This window comes from Poeciliopsis prolifica, unplaced genomic scaffold, assembly GCF_027474105.1.
Source record: "Poeciliopsis prolifica strain line A6 unplaced genomic scaffold, Auburn_PproV2 SCAFFOLD007, whole genome shotgun sequence".
NCBI lineage: Eukaryota > Metazoa > Chordata > Actinopteri > Cyprinodontiformes > Poeciliidae > Poeciliopsis > Poeciliopsis prolifica.
In genome coordinates this window covers 2,685,117-2,711,797 of record NW_026562382.1, presented here as the reverse complement: position 1 = coordinate 2,711,797, position 26,681 = coordinate 2,685,117, and the positions used below count along the sequence as shown (strand labels likewise).

The window sequence follows — 26,681 nt, the reverse complement described above, 5'->3', positions numbered from 1 at the left end:
TAGGGTTTGACTTTAACCGTTTTTGTTAAATAAATATTTCCGCCACATGATGACCTCTCACTGCTTTTGAAAAACTAAACCCAGTTCGTTTGAGCCTGTAGCATCAGAACTGAAGCTGTGATTGTCCTTAAAGTCTGTCAGGTTAGCAGCTGCTCAGCGATTATTGGATTTTTGTTGTTTTTTTTCTTCAAAGTGCGGCTGGTACCGGAGGAGGAGTTATTTATCCCCGTCGTTACGGTAACAAGCTCGACTCACTCAAGTGGTTGGACGTGTTTTTGTCGTCGTCTGTGAAAACTGAGGATTGTCTCTTTTGAAGAAAATTAACAGAAAGATACAGAGCAAATTAATAAATCTTAAGGCAAAATAGACAACAAAATATAAAAGCTTGTATTTTAAAACCTTTTTGCCCTGTAAGGTGGTCCAGTAGTCGTCTATACAGAGTTTCTGTTATTTTATAAAGAACCTTTTGTGTTACATCCATGGCTGTTTGACTTTTGTTGAGGTCCATTTTCTTTGACGGTGATTTATGATCCACAGTTGATGAATTCTTCCCTTCAGCTCTATTTTCTCAGGCTCTGCTTGCTGTACATCTATGTCATTTCCTTTAAATTGTTCCTGTCAGGTTCTTCTAGTGTTTGTGCTTCGGTTTTCTTTTGTGTACATCATTGTGATTTGTGTCATGGTGTATGATGTTTGCTCATTCCTTCACGTTTCATCTCGTGTATTTGTCCGCTTCCACAGATTAGTTTGAGGTGTCTTTCTGTCTCGGTGTCTTTCTGTCTCGGTGTCTTTCTGTCTCGGTGTCCTGTGTCTTTGTGCTTTACGTCGCTCTGTTCCACCTGCCTGTTTTCATCTCCGCTCTTCAGATTCATTCCATCCACCTGTGTCTAGTCTGACTGTCTTCCTGTCTCACCTGTTTGCTGCGGTACTTAAGCCTCGCCGTGTCAGTTTGTGCCTGTTTTTATTCTGCTGGGGATTTTCCCTGCCTAGTAAATTTTCACTCTTTTTTTTTGTTTTTACAGGTAATTTTATTATTATTATTATTATTATTATTTCAGTATTATTAAACTGTCTGAGTTTTTGTTCCGCAATGGCGAATTTGATATTTTTTGATATAATAAAATAATCTGTATCAACTGAAAAAAAAGTAGTGTCAATCCCAAGAAATGTCAGACCTAGAAGCCAAGAAGACATGAAGCCTTGTTTAGTCATTTATGTCATTTGTTCAACTTTGTCACTGATCTGACATGATGGAAGAACTCAATGAATGAATGGAGATATAAAGCATACCTAAAGGTTTGAATATAACTTTATAAAACACCAAAAAGGAATGAAAACAAGACTTTAATGCATTGAGATTTTAATAAAGTCTCACACTGTGGCAGAGAAGTTTTGTAATGACAATTTGTAAAGAAATTTGTAATCCATACTACTGCTATGACAGGGTTCAGGAGCAAAAAAATAATAATTTGAGACTCATTTGTATTTTTTTGAGGTCTACACTGAAGTAAATTCATAAAATCTTTTTGGCTTTTAGGATCAAATCTGACTAAGAAACGGAGAAAATTAGTTTAGAAATTGGTTTCTTTAAGATATTTTTGTGATTTATTGTTGGAAAGGAATAAAAATGAACGCTGTGGGGCGTCACACGTTGATGGAACTGACAGGTCTGAAACATCTTCCTCATATGTAGGAAGATGAGAAAAATAACATTTATAAAACATAAAGTGAGCAAACTGAGCAAATATGATTGAACATTTTGTAAGTGATGCCTGACAGCAGCATTTGGGACCCGTGAGCCGCGGCCCCCTCTGTCTGTGTTTCTGTGTCATCAGCAGTTTTATTTACGGCGCCATCGTCAATACCGCCTGCCCTCGTTGTGGCTGGCAGCCTTTAAGACCTCTGTCAGCTAGTCGAGCAGATTGAATAAAACGCAAATGGCTCGCTCAAACTCTCTGTCACACAACCACCATAAACCCAATAAACCCAAATGTTTGTTGAATGAGATTCTTGGAATCGGGCCCTGAGCTCCAGTGGTGAAATGTGAAGCAGGCGTCTGGACCGGGGGATTTAACGCGGTCTGCCAGGCCTCTCTCTGCCTTACTGGGGAGAGGGGAGGACCGTCCATCACTGCCCGGACCGTCCATCACTGCCCGGACCGTCCATCAATGCCCGCTCACTCCGTCCCTCTCATCTCTGTCTGTCAGCCGGGGTGAACCTTTCACTTTCACAGAAGTGAAAGGTGAAAGTTCAAAGTTCTCCATTAGCTTCGTCACTTTCGGCTTCAAAAGGAACCGCCGAGAACAAGGAGTCTCCTGTTCTGGTTTTTGCAGTAGCGCCACCTATTTTTCTTGACGATGACTATTAAAATAGGCAGTTGTTGGATGAGGTTTAAAGGTGAACAATTGTAATTTAAAGCTCAGGCTGTTATTAGTCGACCACAATTTGATGTTACACTGAACTTTTCCTGTCTGATATGTTTGAATTTTCCACACATTTTCCTCCATTAGAAGAATGAATTCAGCCTCTACGCCACATTAAAGAGAAAAACGGGTAGAAATCACACTTCCAGTAGAGCAAAGTGCAGTTAAATTAGATTCAAAGAAGACGTTGAGCTGCAGGAATATTGAATGTGAGCGCAGGAAGGGTAGAAGTACAGAAGCACCTATCTATTGTAGAATCTACAGCGGGATTTCGACCTTCTTGCTCCTTTGAGGCTAAATTTAATCTAGAATAAAAAAAAAAATAGCAAAGAAAATAAGTTGTGCAAACATGACTATTATGGCAGCCAACAGTGTAGATTTCAGGAGCACAAGTGTGAGGACATCTTTCTTTTCTTAAAATGTTAATAGACAAAAATGTACTAGTTTTTTCCATATATTCATCCATTCAAGAAGTAGTTGGTGCGTTTAGAGCTCCTGAACGATCACTGGCTCACGGACAAAGGCGCAGACCCTTCACTGTCTCCATCCCTGCAGTTTTTGGCCTGAGCTCCAGACATTTTGTGATCTGCCCATCCTGTCTGGCTGAGCCCAGAACCAGGCCGCGCCCGTTCGTCTGCCGGCCTGCTGCGACACACGGCACAGCTCACATCAAAACAAGAAGCTATTTACTCTGTTAACAGTGAACGTCTGATAATCCTAATATGCTGCTGCGTAACGTGACGGCTTCCTAAACGAGCTGAAGTTGAATGGGCCTCTGCAGCAGCAGCAGCTCCTCGGCAAACATCATCCACAAACGTACACCTCGGGCTCTGTCGCTGCATTAGCATAAAATTCATTACTACTGCAGAGCTCTAGATTATGATTACTAGCAAATATTTAATTAGCCAATCAAACCACAATGGAAATCTGCAGATATTTAATCATTTCTCTTTTTTTTGCATGTTCTTTTCAACTGTTTTCAGACTTGTAGCTCAAACTAATTATATACATTATCACCATGTCAAAACTGGGGAAATATGTAAAAAAGGAAGTAAAACAGCAGGTACATTTCGAATACGGTGTGAGGAAAGATACTTGCAAACTTTCAGACATTACAAACTTTTTTGTTTTTGCTTCAACATCATAAGTGTATCACAATTTGTGGAAAATTGAGATATGCGTGTCAAAAGTACTTGTTTTTTTCTTAAATCACTACATTGCCCATGTAGTGAACACCTCACATAAGTCTATGTTACCATAAAATTCATAACTACTATTTACATGTCATACATACACATAATACGGTTTCAGTTTGTGACTGTAACAGATCACAGGTTGTATCTGTGGCATTTTCATCTTTAATATTAAAAAAAGGTCACAGAGGTCACCAGAGGTCAAACTCTCAAGGTATCAAGATTGATGGATTTGCAAGACATTGTAGCTTGAAATAAAAAGCTGTATTATATTTACAAAAAAATAAAATAAAAATAAAGATTTGATCTCCTAGTTTCTATCACTTCATTTGACGTAAAGGTATTTCATCATGTGAAATGTTAAAAAACCTGTAAACAATTTCCCAGAGGTCGGGCATCACTTCCAAGATAGTCAACAATCAACAAGTGCAGCTTTGCTTTTGTCCAAGATACAGACTCAGTTTTTCACATCGCTGTTATCTTGTTTTTTTTTTTTTAACACATCTCATTCATTTCGGCGATTATTGGGAACCAGTACTCCCCTTGCTTACTTGTCATCGTCTTTACAGCGGATGGCAGGGTTCCCACTGGCGCCACCTTCGTCTCCTCCTCCGGCACCACTGGCTCCTCCCGGTGACCTCCTCCTGGCCGCCAGCCAGCCAGCCAGCCAGCCCATCTCTGCCTCTGTTTGCAAGCAGAATCCCGCCACTGATAAACACTTTCAGCGGGCCCATTAATAACACTCTGTAATTGAGAGGTACAGCGTAGAGTTAACTGAACCAGGACGTCGCGTTCTCGTGCGTTTATGGGTTTCTCACTGTGCGTCGGAGCCTCTTGGCCTGACGCTGAGTCGGAGTGAAACACAAATAGTGTTCTTCTCTGTTATTTATGTGAGGGCTAAAGAGTGAGAGTGCTTTATTTAGCGTCTCCCCTGCCTGTGACGGATGCTGCTCTTCGGCTCCGATCTTGATTTCCCTGCGCAGCAGCAGCAGAATCATTTGTGGTGTGATGATGAAGCGCTGGTGTCTGGGCCACTGGCACCAGCAGTGATCCACGGGCACTCTGCTGGACACACCCTGACTACTTGGCTCGTTTGTCTCATCCATCTCTTGCCTCCCCACCACCACCTCTCTCACACAGCAAAGCATTTCGGCGCTGCAGTCATTTGTTGTCTCTGGATGAAAGGGAGAAGATGCCCATCTGTGACACTTTTTCGGCTCAGACTGTTTCCACTTACCTGCTGGGTAGCAGAGCATGATTTACAGGCAGGGTGGTCTCTTATTTAAGTGGACTAAATGATAATACCACACTTAATGTGGTTTAGCTTTATTATATATTTCCCCTAATGAATTCCCTGCTTTGCAGTCGATGCCACTGCTCGGTCTGCTACTCCCACTGCCATTTTTCGCCCAACACAGCGGCCAGTTTGTGCAACAAGATGTTCGTCCAGCTTCCTGGTGGGATGAGTTTTTGTGGCGTTTCACATCCCAAACTGGGAACAAAAGTGAACCGCTCCTTTCAGAATGCGTGCCTCTTTACGTCTTCGAGAAGACAGAGTTAAAAGTATCCCGATCATTCGAAAGCCCAGAATCAACCTGAGCTGCCACAAGATGAGACGATGCATTGCTTCCTGTACGTGGGGCCTTAAACCAAGGCAAATATTTGCTATTCACTCTCACATCCCTTAAACAAGTCAAGACAAAACATTGACGTGTGGAGAGTTTTTAACTCGAGCGTCCATGTTCGTACTTACCTGTTTTTCTCTAAGGGTCCTGGCATCATCCTCCCCGTTTTCTCATTCAACGCGATCACGGACTAATCCGCTGGATTATCCAAACGATTAGGCACACACACCCAGCTAGCCATGACAGTGATGTGTTGGCATCAAGGTTTATTGTCCTTAATCATGTACAATATACAAAAATATAGGGTACAAAAAAGTTCACAGTGTCTAAAAGGCAGTGATTATAGTCTACACGACAGGTCTAACAGTACACCTGGTAAGTTGCATAGAAGGGGCACAGAGCGTCACATGGCCGGGGGGCCGGAGCTCAGAACGACCAATCGCATGTAGAGCTTTCAGACCGGGGCCCAATAGAAAATTGGAATGATCAAAACGATCCGTTTGTTTCCAGTTAGCTTTTTTTATTTTGATCCACATAGTTTTTGATTCCTGTCAGTGGGACAGCCAGTCGGTCTCGTGTGTTTGGGCAGCTGGGGAAGGTCGCGTTAGCCACAGGCGGTAGGTCACATCACGGAGCTCCATCCCCAAACAAACCGCGGGGTTTATTGTGTACTTAGCTGCTGCACTTTTTTAAATTTTCTTTTTTAAACAACTATAAGGCTTCTCTCTTCTTTTTATTTTTAAACAAAATGTTAGCTATACAGTATACATAGTCATTTACACATTCCTCTTCAGGGACATTGACTGGGCAGAAGGCTGCTGCTCCTATATACAGATAGAGCTCTCATGTCATGCATGTATACATTAGCTTGAACTTGAGTTAGCCTGGCCGACTTAGCATTCATTGATCAGGCAGTAACAATAAAATACTCCAGTGAAAATGCCCTTTTACAAACCAAGCTATAAATAATGTACATTCCACCAAGAGGCGCAACGCTGGACTTACAATTAACATCTCAAGACGTGAAACAGAAAAAAGCTGCACACACACACACACGCACACGCAGATAAAACCCACCTCATATGTATGAAAGCATTTACATGGTACAAAACAAAGCAACCCTATTTTTTTTTGTATTTTTTTCTCGTTCCACGCTAACAGGTCCCACTTTCAGACATTCATTGCGTTCATTTTCCTGTAAGCAAGCATAAGTTTTTTAAATTTTTTTTTATCCTTCCTCTATTTGAGTAGGGGGTGAAAGGGATTGGTTTTGTTAGTATTCATATAAAAGAAACCCCAAAAAAAGGAGACTTTAAAATTCATTGTTTTATTTTTGTAACATTTCACGTGTTGACGATGCATTTGTTACGAAAATGAAATTAGAGAAGCAAGAATTATCAATCAGTTATATTCTTATTTAACAAAATATTCTCCTTCTATGCTACAGGTCATTGTGAACAGAAAACCGCCGTAAAAACCAAACATTTAGAAAAGAACAAGTGCCAGACTGCTAGCTTATTCTACCGTCATAGGAAAAAAAACAAAAAAACCTCGGTCCAGTTCTTCAGCACACTGGCCATATTTGATATGACCACTGAACTATTTAGCATTCAGTAGAATTGCATTCATTCAGTGGAGAATTAATTGGAGAATCAATCAATCCTCTTCTTCGGGAATCCTTGTTGTTCTCAGCTGAAACTAAAAGAGGAAAATAACCAAAAAAAAAAAAAAAAAAAAAAGAGATGGGAACAAAAATCTCCCCAGGCACCCGCGGCATTCCCAAAGCTTTTGCAGTTCCGAACAGCCTCACCAAATTCCCGGCTACGACCTTCATCCTTCATCCTCGTCTTCCAAAACGGGATGGGGACTTTGATCGAGAGCAGATTTAGACAATAATTCTCTCCAGCTGTGGGTGACGGTGCTTCATGTGAGTTTTTTCCCAATCAGCCTCACAAAAGCTTAATCAACTTTAAACTTCTTATCTTTCCCGTCACGTGAAAATACCAACAACAGGGAGGATGAGAGAGCGAGCGCATTTCCTCTCCCACTCCACGGCGCTGATATCGATCTGTAATTTATTTTGTCATCGACTTCATTCGGTTTTCTCTTTTGTTGTCGTTGCCTCCCCCTGTGCTGTGCGGTGAGGACGAGGAATACGTGTGCCCTTTGTTCTCTGAAACGGCTTTTTGTTGTTGAGGGACTCGAGTTCATTACAGGCCAAGAATGATGTTTATAATGGAGAGACAAAAATAAAAAATGTAACTCTTATCCAGTAAAAAAAAAAGAAAAAAAAAAGAGCGTACTTTTTTTGTTGTTGTCCGATTCCCATGGGTCTTTGCAGACGGGGGTCGTCGACCCGGCAGGTTGACCCCTGCACCTGCACTGAAGCGGTCGCGACAAATCTCCTCCAAGCCAGAGTTCGGCATTTTGTTGACTTTCTTTTCATTTGTTCCCCAGATAAAGCGCTGGCATTGACACCGCGACATCCCCGACAGATTCCTTACAAAAACACACGCCCCCTCCCACCCCCCCCAGACTGGTTGCATAAGTTCTTGACTTTACCAGGAGCCGGGCTTTTGTGGTCCGAATCCACGTCTCTCGACGGAAAGTTCCAAAAACAATCCTGAAAACACAACACGCCACCAGGCAGAAGAGACGACGGGTTCAGGGAGGTGATGGCGTGGAGCACAGAAACATTAGCTCCGAATAACATTTCAGTTCACATTGGTTCACTGATGTCACCGTGGTGCTGGCGTCCATTTGGGGGTGGGGGGAGAGAGCGTCAGGGGGGACAGAGGACGGTTATCGGCGGGCTGCGTCTCAGCTGTTGTTACTGTTGTTGTAGGTTCTGCATGGGGAGGGGGAGGAGTTGGGTTGGTAGTCGAACTTGCCGAGTGGTGTGGGATAGTAGGTGGTTGTGTAGACGTTGGTCTGCTGCAGCGGCGTCGGGTAGAAGTTGGATCTTTCGTCTGGCAGCAGGTTGTTCTTGTTCAGTGTCTGGAATGAAACAACAGAACGAATGAAGAGTTTAACGTCTCCTCTTTTCTCAGTCGGACAGATTTGCTTTGTGCGCAGCACTTTTCTACCGTAATACAAACTTTTCCTGTTTTCCTGTGTTACAATTAGAGAGATGTTCTCAACTTTCTTCAAATTAAGAACTTTATATCTGTGTGATGGGGTCAAACTTGTAGGTTAACTGTTCAAGTCTTTCTCCAGATTTTCTGTGTGATTCAGAACTTTGTGATGGCTGCTCTAAAACATTGGCTTTATTGTCCCAAAGCCTATTTAAAATCGATGTCGAGGTAAAGTATTGGTCTCCGTCCCCTAGAAAAACCCATTTGTTGCAAAGCTTTAACTTGATGTTCAAGATGGCGGCCTCCATGCTTTGCTCTCTTACTTTGAATGTTTTCTTTCAGGGTGTTTTCACACCTCAGTGCGGGAGACTTGGTTCAAGCGGGGAGCCAAATGGCAACATCTGTTACATTTTCAGCTCGTGCGGTTCACTTTCCCACTACACTGAGTCAAACCAACCAAACCCTTCGATGAACCTGTTCACTTGCTCGCCTGTGGTGGTGCTACACCAGGAAACAACATGAAAACCTCTGAAGAAGACACGGGCGCTTCACAAAGTTCAAACAAAAATGGAGTGGCATCAAATTTTAGCAGTTGTAGGATTACTCTTATCTTAAAAAAATATATATATTACAGAATGGCCTGCTCTACTGGCGGACTGAAGACCGCTTCCTGATTTTGCTGCGGTCTTCGGTCTGCTGGGCATCGACATACACGTTCAAACTGCGCCAGAGTTAACTTCAGGCGGACCAAATTTTGAGAAGCCGGTGTGAACGCACTCCCACTCTTTGCTGCTCTTCTCTGGCTACTTTCCCCCCAGAGAAGGACTCCTAAATCAAAATGTCCTCTCTACATATTTCTTCTCTGATTTGCATCGTTGGCGGCGCAGTGTTCTGTATATGATTTACCAGAAATGAAGACAAGGTTAGTAGGAAGGCGGCCTTGTCAAACTTTAATAGCGGAGACCGTCCACACCCTTTCGCCCTCGATCCATCTGGCTAACGTCCGCTTCCTGGCAAACAAAAAGGTCAATCTGCTGCTTCTAGACTCAAAAACCTACAGCACAGGGAGTTTTCATTTAGATCACTCTTTTAAAGCTCACTTGACTCAAGTGATGTAATCTCCTTGTGGTATAGGAAACAGACATCTGGAAAATCTTTAAAGTACTATTGAGCATAATGAAGAACATAGCTACAACAAGGACTGCAGCGATCCATCGCTGTAGGTCGGTACAGGAAAAGAATGTCGATGTTATTGCTGCTTGTGTATGTATGCGCGTGTGTGTTTATAAGCAAACAAAATCAAGATAACAAATCAAATTTGAATCTTGTCAGTCGTACTCAGTGCTTTAATACTGAGGCTGACAAGTATCTAATGGAGCAATCAAGAATAAAAACGAGCCCAAGGCCCACGTTTGGTTTTAACGCCGTTGCCAACTCGCGAGTAAAAGCCGAACGTTTTCCAGGGGAGGCTTTGACTAATGTAATCCCATCTGAACAACTCTGGAGACCAAAGCAGGAAGATAATCAGGTTAGAGTCGGTCAAACACACCATTGGGGAGCTAACATAAATTGGCCTGGAGCCGAGGGCGTTGTGGTACGTAGACACCGTCTGCGCATCCGTCGGCGGGGTCCGGCCCCCGCGGTTACCCGTCGTGGGAAAAGGCTTTTTAGTGCCACGTTTTAAATGTCGGGCAAAAAAAACCTAATGGAATCGGGATTCGGTCTGAGACGGACTTCGACCTCCGCAGTTTGGATCTGTCTGCTTTTCATCAAACGGTTTGATTTGGAGGACACGGTGTTATTCGTTATTGAATTGCACTGAACAAAATACCACAACGGGCCATCCCACTGTAAAAACAGCAACGATGCTCAGCAAGGTTGCTGTACAGAGCAACATAAAGGAAGACAGATTAACGGAGAGAAGCAAGGAAACAGACAGATAATAATAATAAAGTAATTCAATCAATGAAACAAATGAAATCAGTCTCAGGCCACAAATGTGACCCAAATCCAATATTTTTTTCCCTCCTATGTGCCCCACATGCAACTTTCACATGGCGATCTGAATGACCCAGTTTGGATTTTTTTCGTCCCTCACTCCAAAAATAAATAAATAGTGAAAAAAATCTGATCTGTGCCTCTTTCATATCTGGTACTTATCCTGGTTCACATCCAATGATCTCGTGCTGCATCTTGTGTCACATCGTTCATTAGTGAGAATGACCAGCAAAAAGAAAAACAGATTTCATCTGGAAGTGAGCATCAAGACCTGCTATGAGAGCGTAGTCAAAGTCTCATTCTGGGTTGAATGTCAGGAAATAAAAGTGTCCCAGTCATTGGGTTTAGGGTTTCATTTATGTTCTGTATTTTGAGATTTTTGTTCAGTCAATTGGTTTTTCCACATTTTGTTCATTTCTCTTTGCTTATTGTTCTTCCAAAGGTATTGCTGAATCTATTTCTCAGTCCGTCCTTCTGTTCTGGACTTTGTGGATTTGGATTTTGTTCTCTTGGATCAGTGTTATTCTTTTCCCCCTGATTTTTTTTTTTTTACTTAGTTCACTTAGTGCTTCACATTCACCTTTCCAGTTTTACTCCATCACCTCATTTCGTCCCTCAGTGTTCAGGCTTTAAAGTTCTCAGTTCCCTTCAGCCACCTTTTCTCTCAGGCCTGAACCTGAACCCTAAGGCCACCATCAGAGAGCAGATGAACTCACCCACACAAGTCATGAGTTTATCATCAGTTTAAAGTGTTAAAGTAAAGCTTACAGAGGTGATCTGTGTCGTAGTGGATGGCCTGAAGCCTTTTGAAATTAAAAAAAAAATACTAAGCTGAGAATTTGACAGCAAATTACACAAGGATATAAACAAAATAAGAATCTCTGTCGATTCAAAGTAGATATGAAGCAATGGAAGCTTCATATATGAAGCTTCTTAAAGAAGCTTTTTAAAGTTCACAAAACATATAAATAAGGAGGTGCAGCTACAAGGTCACACAACAAAGTTTTGCAAAAACATCAACAACAAAAAAACAAAGAAGAAGCACAAATAAGAAGTAATCGATCTGGTGTGGGACGCAGTATTTAGATAGCCGGATGAACACAAGCATTCAATCGAACCGGACGCCACTTGGAGAAAGATTAGGTGAACAAACGTTCACCTCGCTCCTACCTTAAACTCCATGGGTGTGTACTTCTCGTTCTTTGGTGTGGTGTTGCCTTTGTAGTTGAGGTGGTTCGGCGTGGTCGGGTGAATGACGGCGGACTCCTGCGAGGGCTTGTGGAACCGTTGGCAGTAAACGTAGACGAGGAAGGACAGCAGCCCCGCCCCCAGGAAGCAGGAAACGCCGGTGGCGATGAGGTGGATGGAGGTGAAGGCTGACAAATGGAAACGACACGGGAATGTCAGCAAAGGTCTGACATACACTTTTATTCAGGCGAGGAGATTTTCACATCAGCCAACATCGCCGTAACGATCAGCATATTACCCTTTCACAAAAGTTGGTGCTCGGGTAAAAATTGGTGTGCTCTTCAGGCCGGGTGGGTACGCTGTGATAATTCATCCCGACGCCATGACTTCATTCCCTTTTTATGAAGAACAATTTACAGCTGGGACTTCTCCCGCTGGAGCTATTTTACTTTAGAACCGGTTCAAAGATGACATGCAAGGCTGCTCCCGGTCACTTTATCCATTTACAACACTGAACGGACATCTATAATTGGTTGGGGCTGAAATGTGAAAGAGAGATTATGTCATATGCCACCATCCTATTTGAATTTTTTTTTTCTCTTTTCTTTTTCTGGAGACATAAATAAAGTAAGAGGGATGGATCCGACTGAGAAAGCGAGGACCAAATCAGGAAGCGGCTGACAAAGATTCCCGACCCGGGATTCGTCGGGAGTGTGTGGAGTCTTCGGTCTGGACACATCATCGAACGATCAAAGCTGCGTAAGGATGAAGTGCATCAAACACTCCAAGTGAGAGGTTATTGGTCATTTTGCAGATAAGAAGCTTTAGGAAATAACAACGTATCTTCGAAAGAAGATCTCCAGGCATTGGAAGAAGGAAAGGTCAAAAAAAAAAAAAAAACACAACAATTTCCGCCGGGGTTGATCCAGCTTTGAGGTGATGCACAGATTCATCTTCATGGGAAAAGTCTTTGTGAGGGAATGAATTACTCTACGAGTTGCTGACGTTGGTGAGGGCAATTTTCATGTTTCCACAGTCTTGATGAAGTGCTAACGTCTTCTGTAAAACATCAAACCAAGATGGCTTTTTATAAAATATTACCACGACACACTAACAGCTGACTATCTGGGCAGCAGAGACGATATTTCACAGTAACTAGTCCCGGATGACTTGGTGGTAAGTCTAAATGAGTTAAATTGACTTTAATATTTTTGAAAAATTCACCTTTTTTTTAAACATCCTGCATATAAGAGGATAGAATAAGGAAGCTCAACTTTTCACCCGGCTGGTTCACTTAAGTTCCCACATGTTATTGTACAATATGCTGAAAAAAACAACTGTTTACCAAAACATCTGTTTTGACCCGTATTCAAGTGTTATCACCTCAATTACTGTGCTCCACTATAACACACAGCAGCTCCTAAATGCCTGCTTGAGAGTTTCCACGCTTGGCTTGTCAGGTGAATAACATCTGAATGATTTATTTCTTCTCACAACCTGCTTTCAACAACTATTCGGGGAACTTTGGGATCACCGTTTTATTTTATTTTTTTTAAGTCTATTGAAAGTGGACCAGACTCGCAAGAGCGCGACTCTATCTCTAAAATTTTACAGTGAGTGAAACAGCACACATGAGAATGCGCATTCGATGCATGAAGACATACACGGCGTTCCAGACATCTGTGGGAAACATAAAGGGAGCCGGAGGGGCAACGCCAAACCTGAGCATGCGCCGGGCTCGGACGAGCCGTTAATCCACTTACCTCCGCACTGTTGGTCCTTATCAAAACCAGATGCCGGGAGAATGACTGCGGAGAGGAGAGGAATACAAGTCAGACACACAAACAGGCATGCAAACACACACGCAGACACATGCATGTGTTCACTGCGCCCCGGAGAAACGGGCTTCAGAGCACAAACGCCGACTGTGAAACATGCAGGAGTGAGAACAAGACATGAGGAACGTGAGAAACTGAGATGAGTTCACCGTGTTGTTGTGCAAAGGGTCCGCAGGGATCAGCTTTAATTTAATGTATCGGTGAAACTCGATGCTCCCTCCCTCCCAAGTTTCGTTCAGTCAGGCTGGACCTTTCTTTACTAGAGACGTTTTACACCAGAAAAACTTCTTCACTTGTCCTGTGCATCTTGTCTTTCTGCAAACTTGAAGCAAACAAACGCGCGTACGTGTGTCCGTGCGAGTCGACGCGTTTAACTGCAGAACCTCATTTGCTGATTAATTTTCTTTGCTAATATGTCCCCCCCCAACTCCTCCTGCAGGAGGAGACACTGAAATGTACAATAAAGCCTAATGTGATTTGCTGTTTGTGATGTCCCATTAATATTAATCGCCTTCATCTCGTCTCGTTAGGGATTCAGAGACTGGAGGGTCCCGCGCTGGCGGCCCACCAGAGATCCTTGCAGGAGAAAGTTTCTGAGATCAGCATCAGCATAACAAGGTGTGCTGAGGGCCGAGCGGGTGAACTGCTGACTTACTGCATTTCACGCACACCTAATTATGCGCAATTAACAAACAGAGACTGGCTTACAGGGCCAGGATTTGAAACACACACACACACACACACGTTTGTGTTTATCGAAGCTTATGACCGAGGATGACTGTGGGGATGAATCTTAATCATGATGATTTGTATTTAATGACAAGAAGGGTCATTAAATACTTTTTTTTCAAAGATGCTACTTGCAGCATTTTATAAAGAGAGACTAAGTAAAGGATGCGTTGAACATACAATCGTATGACTAAGAGCTAATCTCTAAACAGTAACTTCAGAGTACAAACTACTGCTTAGACCAAACAGCTTATCCATATCTAAATATCGTTGGATCTGGTCTACTGCTTCCTCTCATGACTAATGTAAAGGAGGTTTTCAGCCTTAAATGATACTGGAAAAATAAATAAAAAGCGCACAATTACGTAGAGTCTTTCTTTCTAGGTGAGGAGAGTTAGAGCACCTTTTGTATATGGCGAAAATGTATGAAAAGAATCCAAATAAATGGATTCCTTTTAACGCCGTGTGGGACGACACGAATATTTAATGTGTCATCTGGTAGGATTAAATATGCAGTTTTAATACAGCTGCTTATATGGATGTATGTCTGTTTTTTCATTCACCAATAGCACAATGAGTAGCCTTTAGAACAAATGCAACAGGTTTTTAGCTTGTTGTAATTTAGATTTTTAAGTCAATCAGAACGTTTATGAAATTTCTGAAGGATTATCCTTGCATTTTAAACATATTTTAGAGGGACCCATCATTCTGGCTCTGCAGGCGGGAGAAGGAACCATATTCGCTTTCAACCACAAACAGATTAACACGATAATCAAACTCCCCTAGTGTTTGAGAGCTATAAGAGAGACAAGCGTATTTTCTATCATTATAACATAAACATGTAAATACGGCTAAACTCTGCAGGAACCATGTGCTTCGATCGGTTGAAGCTACACTCCACATATTGTGAGGAGCAAACACTCCAGGTGAGAAACAAAAGGCCAAGGTGTCAAAAAGCACCAGATTCTGATAACATGGTGGATTTTCAGTAGTATCAGAATATCAGACGCTACCAAACGCCATGGAAACCTTGTTGAAGTGCATTGAGAAATCAGGACAGAAATGATTGAGCAGATATAGAATCACCTTTCACCTTTATTTTCCCCCCCACCTTTCTGCCAGGAAAATGGGGGCAATGATAAAGTTATTCTGATAAAACCATTTTCCCCTGTTGTCTCACGATCTAAATGGATGAACTATGTGATGTGCTGAAGAGAAGAGAGACTCATACGATCAGGAGGCTGAATGATCAGATCACTTCATCCTGTATAAAGTATTAAAAGCTGTGATTTTGTGTTCGAAACAGAGCGACATGTCTTAGCGGCATTTGAGTTTAAATGCAACTTTTTCCTCAATCTAAAATAATTAGACTTAGAGAGACTTAGACTTGACTTTATTGATCCCTTGGGAAGACTCCCTCAGGAAATTATAGTTACCAGCAGCTCACAGGCAAAAATGTGGCACACAGTAAGCATACTTCCAATTTTTGACATCAAGGTAAACGTAAGAGAAGGGAGAGCAAGAGCTTGTAATGTGTTTGTAACTCCGGGAAAAACAAATGAGGCCACGCCATTAAAAAAGGTTGGGACTGTAGCGCATTCATTTTGATTAGTTAATCACATATATTTTAATGTGTCAAAAATTGTTTGTTACACATTCAAAAGTCCAGAGCTGGAACTGTTGCATTTGTGTGTTCCTGGTACGGCGCATAAATCTGGCGCACAAAACAGCAGCGATGGACGACGAGGGCTTTGGGGGCGGAGGGTCGTTTTTGGGTAAAAAAAAAAATATATCAATCTACTGGGATGGTGGAAAAGACTATTGCTGTGTGCAAGTTGTACTAAAAGGAGTTACCCTAACACAGAAGCTAATCAAGCCTAAAATAGCATCTGAATGCAAAACATTTTGCAGAAATAGACATCCATCATTTTACTGAAGTTTTTTTTCTTCCAAAGTTTAGTGAATGATCAGGGGTCCCAGAAACTATCGGAAGCTGAGTGGCACTTTACAGCAATCTGATGATGGTTGAACAAATATCTTTGCTGTTCAATTCGTGTCTATTTATTCAATGATTTAGCAGCAACAAGGGTTTTTTCGAATTGAAAATGTTGGTCATTTTGTCCATGCGATTAATTGGGATTGATTGGGATTCTAATTGAGCCTAACAGCTTCTCTTTCTGCGTCCGAACAGCCCACCTTGTGACATCCTGGAAGGAGTACAGGAGAGTCGACTGGCTCACCGGGTATTTCATTGCAGTCCCTGCGCTGGGTGCTGTTCCCCACACAGGGGGTGCCCCCCTGAGCGCCGCATACCCGACTCCTGGTTTGGAAGCCGGAGTCGTCGCAGGCTGACCAGAGAGACCAGGCCATCCATCCGCCTGAAAACAGAGAAGAGAAATCACAAATAAAGACGTCCAGAGGGTTAAGTTAGACCCAGAATGGCCTGGAAACCACGAGGCCTCCCCCAAGCGCTCACCACCAAGCAACCCAAACACACCAAAAAGAGGCAAAAAAAAAAAAGTGAAACCTAAAGACTGTTCAGTGCATAGCAGAGATATTTGTCTCCCAAGCCAGGCTTCAGTCCTGTTTCCCTGCAGCAGGCAACCAAGCAGTAAACAAAAGCTCCTATCCAATAGGAAAAAAAAAAGAAAACCTCCCGCTTTCAGAGCCTCCCTTTGAACTATACGCCTGTCGCGCTCTTCTGCCCTGCATCCAAGAGCAGTGGAGTGGAGGGAGCACAGGGCACAGTGATGAAAGACCAATAAACAGAGTTAGTTTGGTGCTCAGCTTGCTCCACAGCTTTGGCAGAAGGAGTCTCTGTCAAAAGAAAGAGGACGGACCGCTTTTACCTTTCCTATCAGTCCCGGATCGACCAACCTGCCGCTTTGTCAGCACAATCTGTTCCCTCCTGTCAGCGAAAGCCTCTGGGCAAATAAAAACACCAAGCAACAATTATAAAATCTCCCGCTCTTGTCGGTATTCCATCCAGAAAACCCAAGCTATGCACAGCTCACATGACGACATGTACCAGAGAGGCTCCTGGATATCTGCTGGTGGCCGGGTTTCAACCTCGATCGACTCCGACCGGACCAGCCGTCTGGAAGTGGTACTGTGTCGCACTTACAGCAATCTTTGGTGGTAATAAGTGAAGAAGAAAGGGTGATTTTTAATGTCAGTGGGATATTTTTGGTCGCAGAGACGGTCGAAGGTCTGGAAAATGTCGAGACATGTCTGCCATTTATTCAGGCTGCGAGACGGCGAGAAAGAGTGAGACGTACAGGAGATGGCGAGAAAGCTTGGGAGTTAATTGCAAATGGTCAATTTGGAAATGATGGCAAATTTAGTAATTATGTGACGTGTGTACTTTTCTAACATCTGACATTATCTTAAGCTTTTTCTGTGACACATTAGATGTAAAGTACATGTGCAGAACTCACGACTGTAGGATTTAAGCTTCGCCTTCAGGGACAAATAACAATCAATAGCGGATAGCATTGCGCTACTTAACCTGTTTAGCTTAGCAAAACTTCTGATAAGGTATATCTATGTTGTATAGCACTTTGCTCTTGGGAGACAGGGGACTGGTGGAAGCCAATGAGGTGGAAATTAAGTGTCAAAAGCTCATGCGTGTTTGATAATGTGCTAAAATCACAGCGCCATCTAGTGGCCTGGCATAAAAACTACAGCTGGTGCAGATTAAACGCTGAACTTTTTCCCAATCGACATCAGAAAGCGGTTTGCAGGCACAGGTGGGCTGAATGAACTGATTGTTGCCTGACATGTGAGCCGGCATGCACACAAACAGACTGAATAATATTCAGCATTATGGATCTTAAGGAGAAGCCCGTAGTGGCAGGTAAAACTGCGCAAAAACCAACAATCGGAGGTTATCCGACAAATCTGGATTGTTGTATTTTTTAAACTTTGCAATAAAATGCACAGATAGCTGTTGCACCAGGACGCCGCCGATAGATGAGGGTTTTCCTGCTCGCCAGCGGATGAGCAGACAAGCAGACGGATTGGGCCTGATGCGGGGCTAACCGGATGTGTTGGTTTATGTCAAACAGGAAAAGCATTAAGATGATATAACAGAGCCTGATTAGTGTCTAGCGACTGGGGGGAGCCACAAAGCCATTAGGTCCTTTCTGTAATTACCAGGGAGGCTGGTGGTGTGCATTAGTCTGTCTGTGAATGACAGTTCGACTGATTCAGAATGAAAAGCATCTGAGAGAAATGACAGCTCAGGAGACGCAGTCGTTTAATTCAGACGGACAACAACAAATGCAAGTCAGGTGTCGAAACGCAAGCTTCACACATCAACGACTCCGGGTCGTTTCTGATTTCCAGGAGAACACACACTGGTCATTTGACATCAAACAAAGGAAGAAACCCTAGGAGATCTGATGCCGGACTTCTAATCATCTCGGATTAGGAAACTGATGTCATGAATCTTTTGGTGACCATGTGGGAACGGAAAGGAAGAAGACGATTCTTATACTTCCCACGCCGCATCTTGCAAAAGTCTCAAACGTGTGCCAGTGCAAACGGTATTTATTCAACCTAATTTACTTTGTCATCTGTAAGGAAATTAGGTACAGTAGGGAATGGAGAGGTCTGTAATTACATCATAGGTACACATCAATCATGTATGTGTAATCTTTAAGTAGATATTGCAGAACATAAAAATTTGACACAACAGAAAACGAGAAGTTAAAATTTGATACAGTTCAATTTAAAAATGTTTAATTGACCCAGAAAGGGAAATCAATTGAATTAATTTACAGACAGAGGTCAGATGTCTCCTGCAGTTCTTGACCAGGTTTGCCCCACGGCAGACATCTTGGCTTCGCTCCTCCATGCAGATCTACTCCAGGCTGCTCGGGTTAGGGTTAGGCAACGCAGAGTTTCTGCTCCCTCTATAGACTTCCTATCGAGTTTAGGCCCGGAGGACGACTCAGCCACTCCGGGACCTTGACATGCTTTCTACTGGAAAGAGGCACCACGGTTACTCTGAAAAGTTGTAAAGACCCATCACTCAGGTGCAAGAAGCTCTCAACAGGACAAGGAACGTCATGCACTCTGCAAATCTGGTTCGACGAGTGACGAAACAAGAAGTCCAGAAACAAGAAGTCCAGTTCGATGTTTGCCACAAGCTAAGTAAGGTACACAGAGTGGTCAAGAAGCCTGAATGGAGAGACTGCACTGATGCTGCACCTCGTGGCGTTCTGCCACATAGAAACACAACAAAGCATATTTAATAATTGTGGTTACGACGACGACAACACTGCAAAAACACAAAGACCTTACCAAGGGTTTTTGTCCAGTTCTCAGCGAGAATATCTTGGTATACTTCAAATAAAACAAAACGAACTTAAACGTAACTTTCCAGCAAGATACAGAAGCTTTTTTAAGTAAATAATTCCTAAACATAGATTTAAAACGCTCTAGTGCTACACTGGCAGATGATTTCAAGTGTAAAAAGGGGGAAAGTGTCTCATTATAAAGGAAATCATCTGCCAGGGGAGCTAGGACTTTTTTCAACAACATTAAGGAATGACAACAAACTCCTCTACATGTAAGTTAATTTAGTCTTATTTAAAGTGTACAAAGATATTTGAAGATATAAAATATGTAAGATTCTGTGTTTTTATAGTAAAACTGCAACAACAAAAAAAGTTCAAGTGGAATGAATTGTTTCATTTTGCTGAGGAGTTGTTAATGAATAACACTCTGTGAATGACACAAGTTAGCAGCTTTAGAAAACGATGCAGTCGACAGCTAGTTTTATTTATTGATTGCTTTATTGCTCATCTACAACTACTGCTTGCATTTTCTTGGCCACTTGTAGCTAATGCGGCTTCTCAATGATTTTGACGCCTGGTAGAAAAACCCACTTTAAAATGTTTCTGTGTTTTGGAGCCTCCAAACAAAATTCAATTTGCCTCCACAGTGACTCCAGTGAGAGGAGAAATAGTTTTTAGGACAGAGTGAAAGAAAAAAAGTTACGAGGCCCTAAAATAAAAAAAATAAAAAATGTAAACATTTCGCTCTGATATTTTTAGTAATATCAACACCCTGCTCACAGACAGAATTGCCAAACATTCGGATGTGTTATGCAAAAGTTTCCATATGAGTCCCAGCAGAACTGAACTCCAGCTGCACAGCAAGAGGGGCGCCTTGTTTTCTCAGCATGAATGTTTATCCACCCATTTCATGGAAGACTCTTTTAACTCATTAGAAAAAAAGCCCAACAAAACAATTATGAAGCCGACTCATACATGGCATACAGCGCCATGCGTAAGTATTCAAACCCTTCTTAATCTTTTGTCATGTCAAAGTCACAATCTTCAATGTGTTCCAGTGGGATTTGGTGTTTGAACTCGGCACATATGATACAAATCTTTGCACTGTGAGCTTTTCACTGGAAAGACGGGAGCGTTCGAACGTCTGAAGACATTTTTGCAAGCTGACTCTGACTGGAGGAAGCGTGTTTGTGAACATCTTTTCGAGTCTAGCCACAGATTTTCATTTGGATATTTACGTGTCACTCAAGCACGTAAATATCATTTGGCATAAACCACGCCGTTGTTGCTCACATTTTAATTAAGATGATTTGTGTCCATGTTAACGTGCCTAAACAGGAGGCTGAAAATAAATATGTGTTAAGTTTCATCTGTAACTATTCGCAAATTTGTAAAGCATGAATATCTTTTCTCTTACGCTACGCAACATTTCTGTTGGTGTGTCACTAAGATTTCTGATCATAATGAGGCAAAATAGAGAGCAACACAAATGTTGTTGGGAGGCGCAATGAATAGTCAGATCTGAGTTGCGGCGTTGACTTTAAAGCGAGACCTTACCGTCGCAGGTGTGTGTGTTACACAGGGCCTCCTCGGTGTGCAGGCCGATGCAAATGTCTCCTCCGTTGGCGGGGGCGGGGCTGTTACAAGAGCGTGTCCGCTGGTAGTGGCCGCTACCGCAGCCCACTGAGCACTGAGACCAGGGAGACCAGCAGGACCAAGCGCCTTTCACTGCAACACACACACACACACACCCACACACACACACACACACACACACACACACACACACACACACACACACACACACACACACACACACACACACACACACACACACACACACAGCTGCATTAGTTTATGCTGGTTTTATGTATGGTGCAAAGCAGCATGGAAGCCATTTAACACTGGAATATCACGCTCTGTGAGGAACGGCGAGCTCTTATCACAACCCTGGATTCATTTCAGTTTCTATCTAATAACAAAATGTCCACAGGGGTCAAATGACTGAACTCCAAGAAGAGCAGTTCAAGGGAGATGTTATGGGAATACTTATAGAAACGAAGCCGCGAATTTAAAGGGCAAACAAATAAAATATGAATAAGAACAACTGTTTTTTGATTTTCTACCCAGCTGCGCAGTCCTCTGCACAGATGTGGGTTTACTTTCAAGCAATTTAGATCTGAAGGTTGCCCTGTATCAGTGTTTTCACATCTTCCCCATCGTCTACGGTGAAGTAGTCGCTGCGCACAGTTACTCAGCTGGCTGAAAGAGGACTGCTATATGTTTCTTTCTTACAAGAGAGTCAGACCGACCAGAAATATTTCCAAATTGCTCTGGTTGACTCGTATTCTGGATCACTGCCAATAGCGGTTCATTTTAGTTCAGATTTTGGTCGAGAAACTCAGCTAGGACTCTCAGTGATGGATATCTGCAATAAAAAAAAAAAAAAAATGTAGGTATAAAAATACATCAGTGTGGGAATCGTTCAAAAGGTACAGCATATTAATACAATAGATGTTTTTCTCTAGTTAGTGTTTAAAGTCTCTGTTCAACTCAAATGTGTCTAGAAATATGACTGAAAGCTAACAGACCCACTGGACAGCTGCATCTGGTTTTATTTTTTTTTAAATCAAAATTTAGCACAGAATTAAGTTTGCAAAGGATTACAAAATTAAGCCTAACAAAGCTGCACCCATTCTAACCCAACCCATCAAACTGAGGTTTCCACACGTCCCACAACATTAAATGCAATCTGTCTTCAACTTCAGTTCGCTCCATATATTTACATGTGTTTTTTTTTTTTTTTTTTTTGTAAACTAGGGATGACTGTGGGACATAAATGACACGTTGTTGCTCTTCTGCCGCCGTCTCACTGATCTCGCCTCCTCCTAGCTGAGTAACGTACTGATTTCTTCTTCCCGACTGCTAATGCCTCGTCTGATCTAATCAGAAAAGTGTGGGTGACTCATTGACCGTCTGGTTGACTGGCTGATGTCTGTCTGACGGAGGCAGGGAGGCGACGTTGCCAGGTAACCTGAGAGGCAGACTGGAGGCTCGTTCAGCAGAGAGGACGGCAGAGAGACAGGCAGGATGTTACTATTTAACACTAACCGGCTCTCGCGGCGAGCCACATCTCTGACTGATTGACTCTAACCTGACTGGATGAGGATCTGACTCGCCGAGTTACAGGAAGTCACATCGATGAACTATGAAAACAGCAGCTTAGCTAGAACAGATTTATCAGGGAAATCAAGTTCTACTCTTTAAAATTGACACTCATGCTTTTTTTCAACTGCTTTTGCGTTGGTCCTGCAGGAAGTTTCATACCAAGTGTCAATTTGTACCTGGGAACATTTTGTACCTGCTCTGACAGACAATTATCTTGATATCCCATTTATAGTCTGTAATGAGATATTAAATCAACCAGCATATATGGTTAGCTGGAGACTTTGTCCGCCATAATATTTAGAAAGTCAACAGAAATCAGGACAAAAATAAAGTAGAACATGAGAGTAATAAACAGTTTTCAGTCTAAACATTTTGAGCACTGGTTGTCTCCTATGTTTATGAAAACACTCGGCTAAAATTAAATTGTAGGATCGGATTAATTACACAGGTACAAGCCGGTTTGTTTATAGGTACAAAATGGCAAAAATGTTGATGAATAAAGTTGAGAGAAAAGTGGTGAACAGATGAAAACTAGAGTTGTTCTCAATGCAATAAATGGGACAGGTTTGTTTTTTTATACTAGCCTCGTTAGTCAAACAGTTCTGGTTATCCATCAAAAATCAAGACTTAATGGGCAGCGACAAATAAGTCAAATTTTTAAAAAATTCAAAGAAAACCATATTGAGAATTATTGTTGGACGTCGTCACAAACGGGGAATGGGCAGCGCTTCCCTTCCCCCACCTGTTGCTGCACACCACTGGTCAGCTAGCTAAAAGACGGCTACCACACAGAAACAGTTTGGCTGCCGGGAAACTCTGTGGGTTGCAGCCCAGTGTGTGTTCAGCATTTCACTTCAGAACCCACTAATATCAGCCTGTTAGCCTCCAAAAGGTACGGCTTAAAGGACAGACTGGCAAAAACTATCTGTGAACATATTAATGTTTACAGATAGTTGTTCTTCTACCAATGTTGGCGTATTAAATTGAAAAAACGTTTTAATAATTACCATACCGTCAATAAGATTTCCATCCATCATCATCGATTGTGCTAAACACCATGATGTCATAAACTGTGGTATTTCCAATTCTGTTAAAAAACGCCCATGTTTTTTAATAGTATTGCTATTTTTCTTCTTCGCAAACAAGTGTGGCACAAATTATTTTCAGTTCACCCCACAATGTAAAAGTAATTGTCAAAGAGCAAAACTTCAGCAGTGTGACTTTGAAAATTACTGTTAGATGTTCAGAGTTTTTACTCTCGGTGCTGCAGGGTTCATTTGATAACTCCTGAGACTCAGTTTGCCTCGTCTGACAAAGAAGAGGAGCGGCTCTGTGACTGAATCAAAAACTCCTCTAGAGAAGAGGGTCTTTTAAAGTTTAAAAATGCTGCTGACAAATTCACGCTCGACTCTCAAAAGTGAAATGGGATTTGTTCTTTTGGAATTTAGCTTTAGATTGAACTGCTGTTCAGTCCAAACTTCCCGTCATGAAAGTCGGAGCTCTGTCCTCTCGCCGCCTCGCCGATCGCACCAGCAGACAACTGCTTCCACTGCACAGACGTAGACGGCAACATTACATCTTAATCTTTTCGGCCATCTTCATGGCCTCCGTCCTGCCCTCTAACTTCATCGTCAATTACTATTTCACACTCATTCTCTCCTCTGTTGGGGGGTCACGCGGAAACGTGACAGAACTGGCAAAATGACTCTTCGCTGCAATCTGGGCTACCCGAGGTTACGTCTCTACGTCTCGGCCACAGAGGTCTTTGTCTGAATGGCAACAATTAACATTCAAACGCAGATTCAAGCGGCCAAACACAAATCAATAATTCATAAGATATCAGGCGAGAAGATAAAGGTCCATCTCTTCAGAGGAGACCCTTCGCCGTGGTCTACTCGTTTTATGTGTTTGTCTGTTTTAAGGAGTGTGTGCGTAATTAATAAGACGAGCCTGTCCCTGCCTCCCGGGTCAGCTGCTTATGACGGTTTGATGAGGAGTTTGGAACAGATCACTTCATTTGTCCACCAACTCTTCCTGCTCAGCTGCGGCTGCTGGTAACCATTAGCTAATGAAGTTAACTGCCCACTCAGCAGTATTCTATAACTACCATTGACCCCCAGCACTCTGTCTCTATAACCGTCTCTTTTTTCTGCTTCCCTTTTCTATAGGAGCCCATAATGTGCTGGAGACGTCAGCATAAAAGACTTTACATCAGCCTATTTCTTGCATTTTCCCCTACAGTAAGTACATTATTAGAAAGAGCTGCTGTTGAGGAAAGCTAACGAGTAAACTTAATGTTTTACATTTGGAAAGTATTCTTCAGACATCACTTGTAAGAAAATTAATCTGTTTCTTTGCAGTTAATATTCCATTTTCAGGACATTAAAACTTGCCACACAGTGCCTTGGACAGGAATTGATACCCTTTGACCTTTTCCCCCATGTTGCCATGCTACGACAGCAAATTTCAACTGGTTGAGAAATGTCTGCATGCAAATTGCTCAGATAGACAGTTTGGATCTTGAAAATTTGGAAACATGTTTCCCCCAGTGAAAAAAATAGAAAACTAAATAATGTTGAACTCCTTGTCCTACGTGTGAAATGGACCAACCTCTTTTACTAGAAGATTCAAAGGATTTCGGACTGGTAGAGGGCCAGAGTTTCATTTAGGATTGAATCATAATCACGTGTCAGGATGGTCTAGTCAAAGTCTAGAGTTAAAATCAATTGAGACTCTTAAAAAGCATTGTTCGTATGCACCATCTACCCAGCATATGTTGGGTATTTTGATCTGCACAGCTGGTAAAGTGAAAACAATATGAAAACCATGCATCATTACCCTTCCATTTCATAATCAGACACTAGATTTTCATAAATCTAGTGTTTTATGGTATATTTTAGTTTAAATATACCATAAAAATACAACTAAGATTTTTTGCAAGTCCCCTCTAAAATGACAAGTTTTGTTTAACTCTTTTAGGAGTCAACCCTTCAGCACATTTCACAGGAAACAAGTGCAGTTCAGTCTATAATTCACAAAGTGCAATAACAGTATTTTTTTTCCATAACAGGACCTTACTGGGCTTTTGGGGGGGTTCTATGTGCACTCAATGTGTTTTATAGCTCTTATGCCCGAACCAAAGGGAGTTGTTCTTTCCCAAAATAGGAAGTCATTCTGAAATACCTGAAATATCTCACAGATACTGCAGGCTCATCTACACCACTATGTCTTAAACAAAGAATAACCTTCAGTATTACAAAGGCGGCAATTCAGAGATGATGTGACAAGAGGTACTGCGATGTGAGTAATGAAGGATATTCTTTCGGATCCTCAAGTACGATTATGAAACTAAACGCAGATTTGGAATCTGATCTGAACAACCTGTTTGGTGTTTCACTCACCGGGACACGCCTGCACGTTACAGTCCTGGTATTCCACCGGGGAGCCACGGCATGCCACGGGGGCGCTCTTCCCCTCCGGTCCGGAGCACGTCCGCCGACGGGTGCGGTAACCTTTGGCACAACTCTGAGAGCAGCTGGACCAGGTCTCCCACGACGACCAGCTCGTCCCTGCCGTTCTCACCACTGGCGTTTTTAGCAACTCTTCCACCAGGCCTGCAGATAGAGATAAAAAAAAAACCCCATTAAAGTACCCAAGTTTGATTCAAGGTGAAGAATCATAACCACTGCTGGTATATTCAGGATTGAAACCAACGAACAGCGACAGGAAGCATGCAAATCGAGCAGGACGAGACCAAGAGGCATTTTTCACCGTCTCTCTGTATCTTTTGCATCCCACAGTTCCCTGCTGTCGGTGTTTCATCAGCTTTTTAAAGTCGATGCAGCCGACCCGCGGGAGGCTGACAAGGGGAGGCAGATAATCAATGTGGGAGAGGGCTCTGTGAAAAGGCCACCAGTGGCAAACATCAGTCTGCCGCTGTGTGCGACGCCCTGTGTGTCAGTGGGTGTGTTTAGTACCGAACTGTGAGCCCGTCACTAACAGCGTGTAGTGGAGCTAACGGGTCTGACGGGGCGGAGGGGGATTTGTGGGTGTGTCATGGATCTGCTGGGAGAAATCTTTACATGCTTGCTTCTCGTCTGCTACCTTGTCAGACATTCCCACTGTAGTGCGTCTAGATATCT

General features: G+C 42.6%; 1 protein-coding gene across 4 annotated transcripts in view; it reads right to left on the bottom strand.

Moving 5' to 3' along the window:
- Window positions 1-5,475: 5,475 nt before the first annotated feature.
- sema5ba (sema domain, seven thrombospondin repeats (type 1 and type 1-like), transmembrane domain (TM) and short cytoplasmic domain, (semaphorin) 5Ba) overlaps window positions 5,476-26,681 on the bottom strand; it is a 190,348-nt gene continuing 169,142 nt past the window's right edge. Inside the window, exons 18-25 of one of the 4 annotated variants that reach the window (XM_055031592.1) lie at window positions 25,941-26,153; window positions 20,929-21,099; window positions 17,097-17,198; window positions 16,918-16,992; window positions 16,309-16,446; window positions 13,265-13,309; window positions 11,484-11,689; window positions 5,476-8,238 (exon numbers count right to left, since the gene is read on the bottom strand). In XM_055031592.1, the coding sequence (XP_054887567.1) occupies window positions 8,062-8,238; window positions 11,484-11,689; window positions 13,265-13,309; window positions 16,309-16,446; window positions 16,918-16,992; window positions 17,097-17,198; window positions 20,929-21,099; window positions 25,941-26,153 (1,127 nt within the window). In that variant the 3' untranslated portion in view covers window positions 5,476-8,061. Of the gene's footprint in view, window positions 8,239-11,483; window positions 11,690-13,264; window positions 13,310-16,308; window positions 16,447-16,678; window positions 16,775-16,917; window positions 16,993-17,096; window positions 17,199-20,928; window positions 21,100-25,940; window positions 26,154-26,681 lie in introns of those variants that run through there. The other 3 variants (XM_055031593.1, XM_055031594.1, XM_055031595.1) reach the window with 3 other exon arrangements.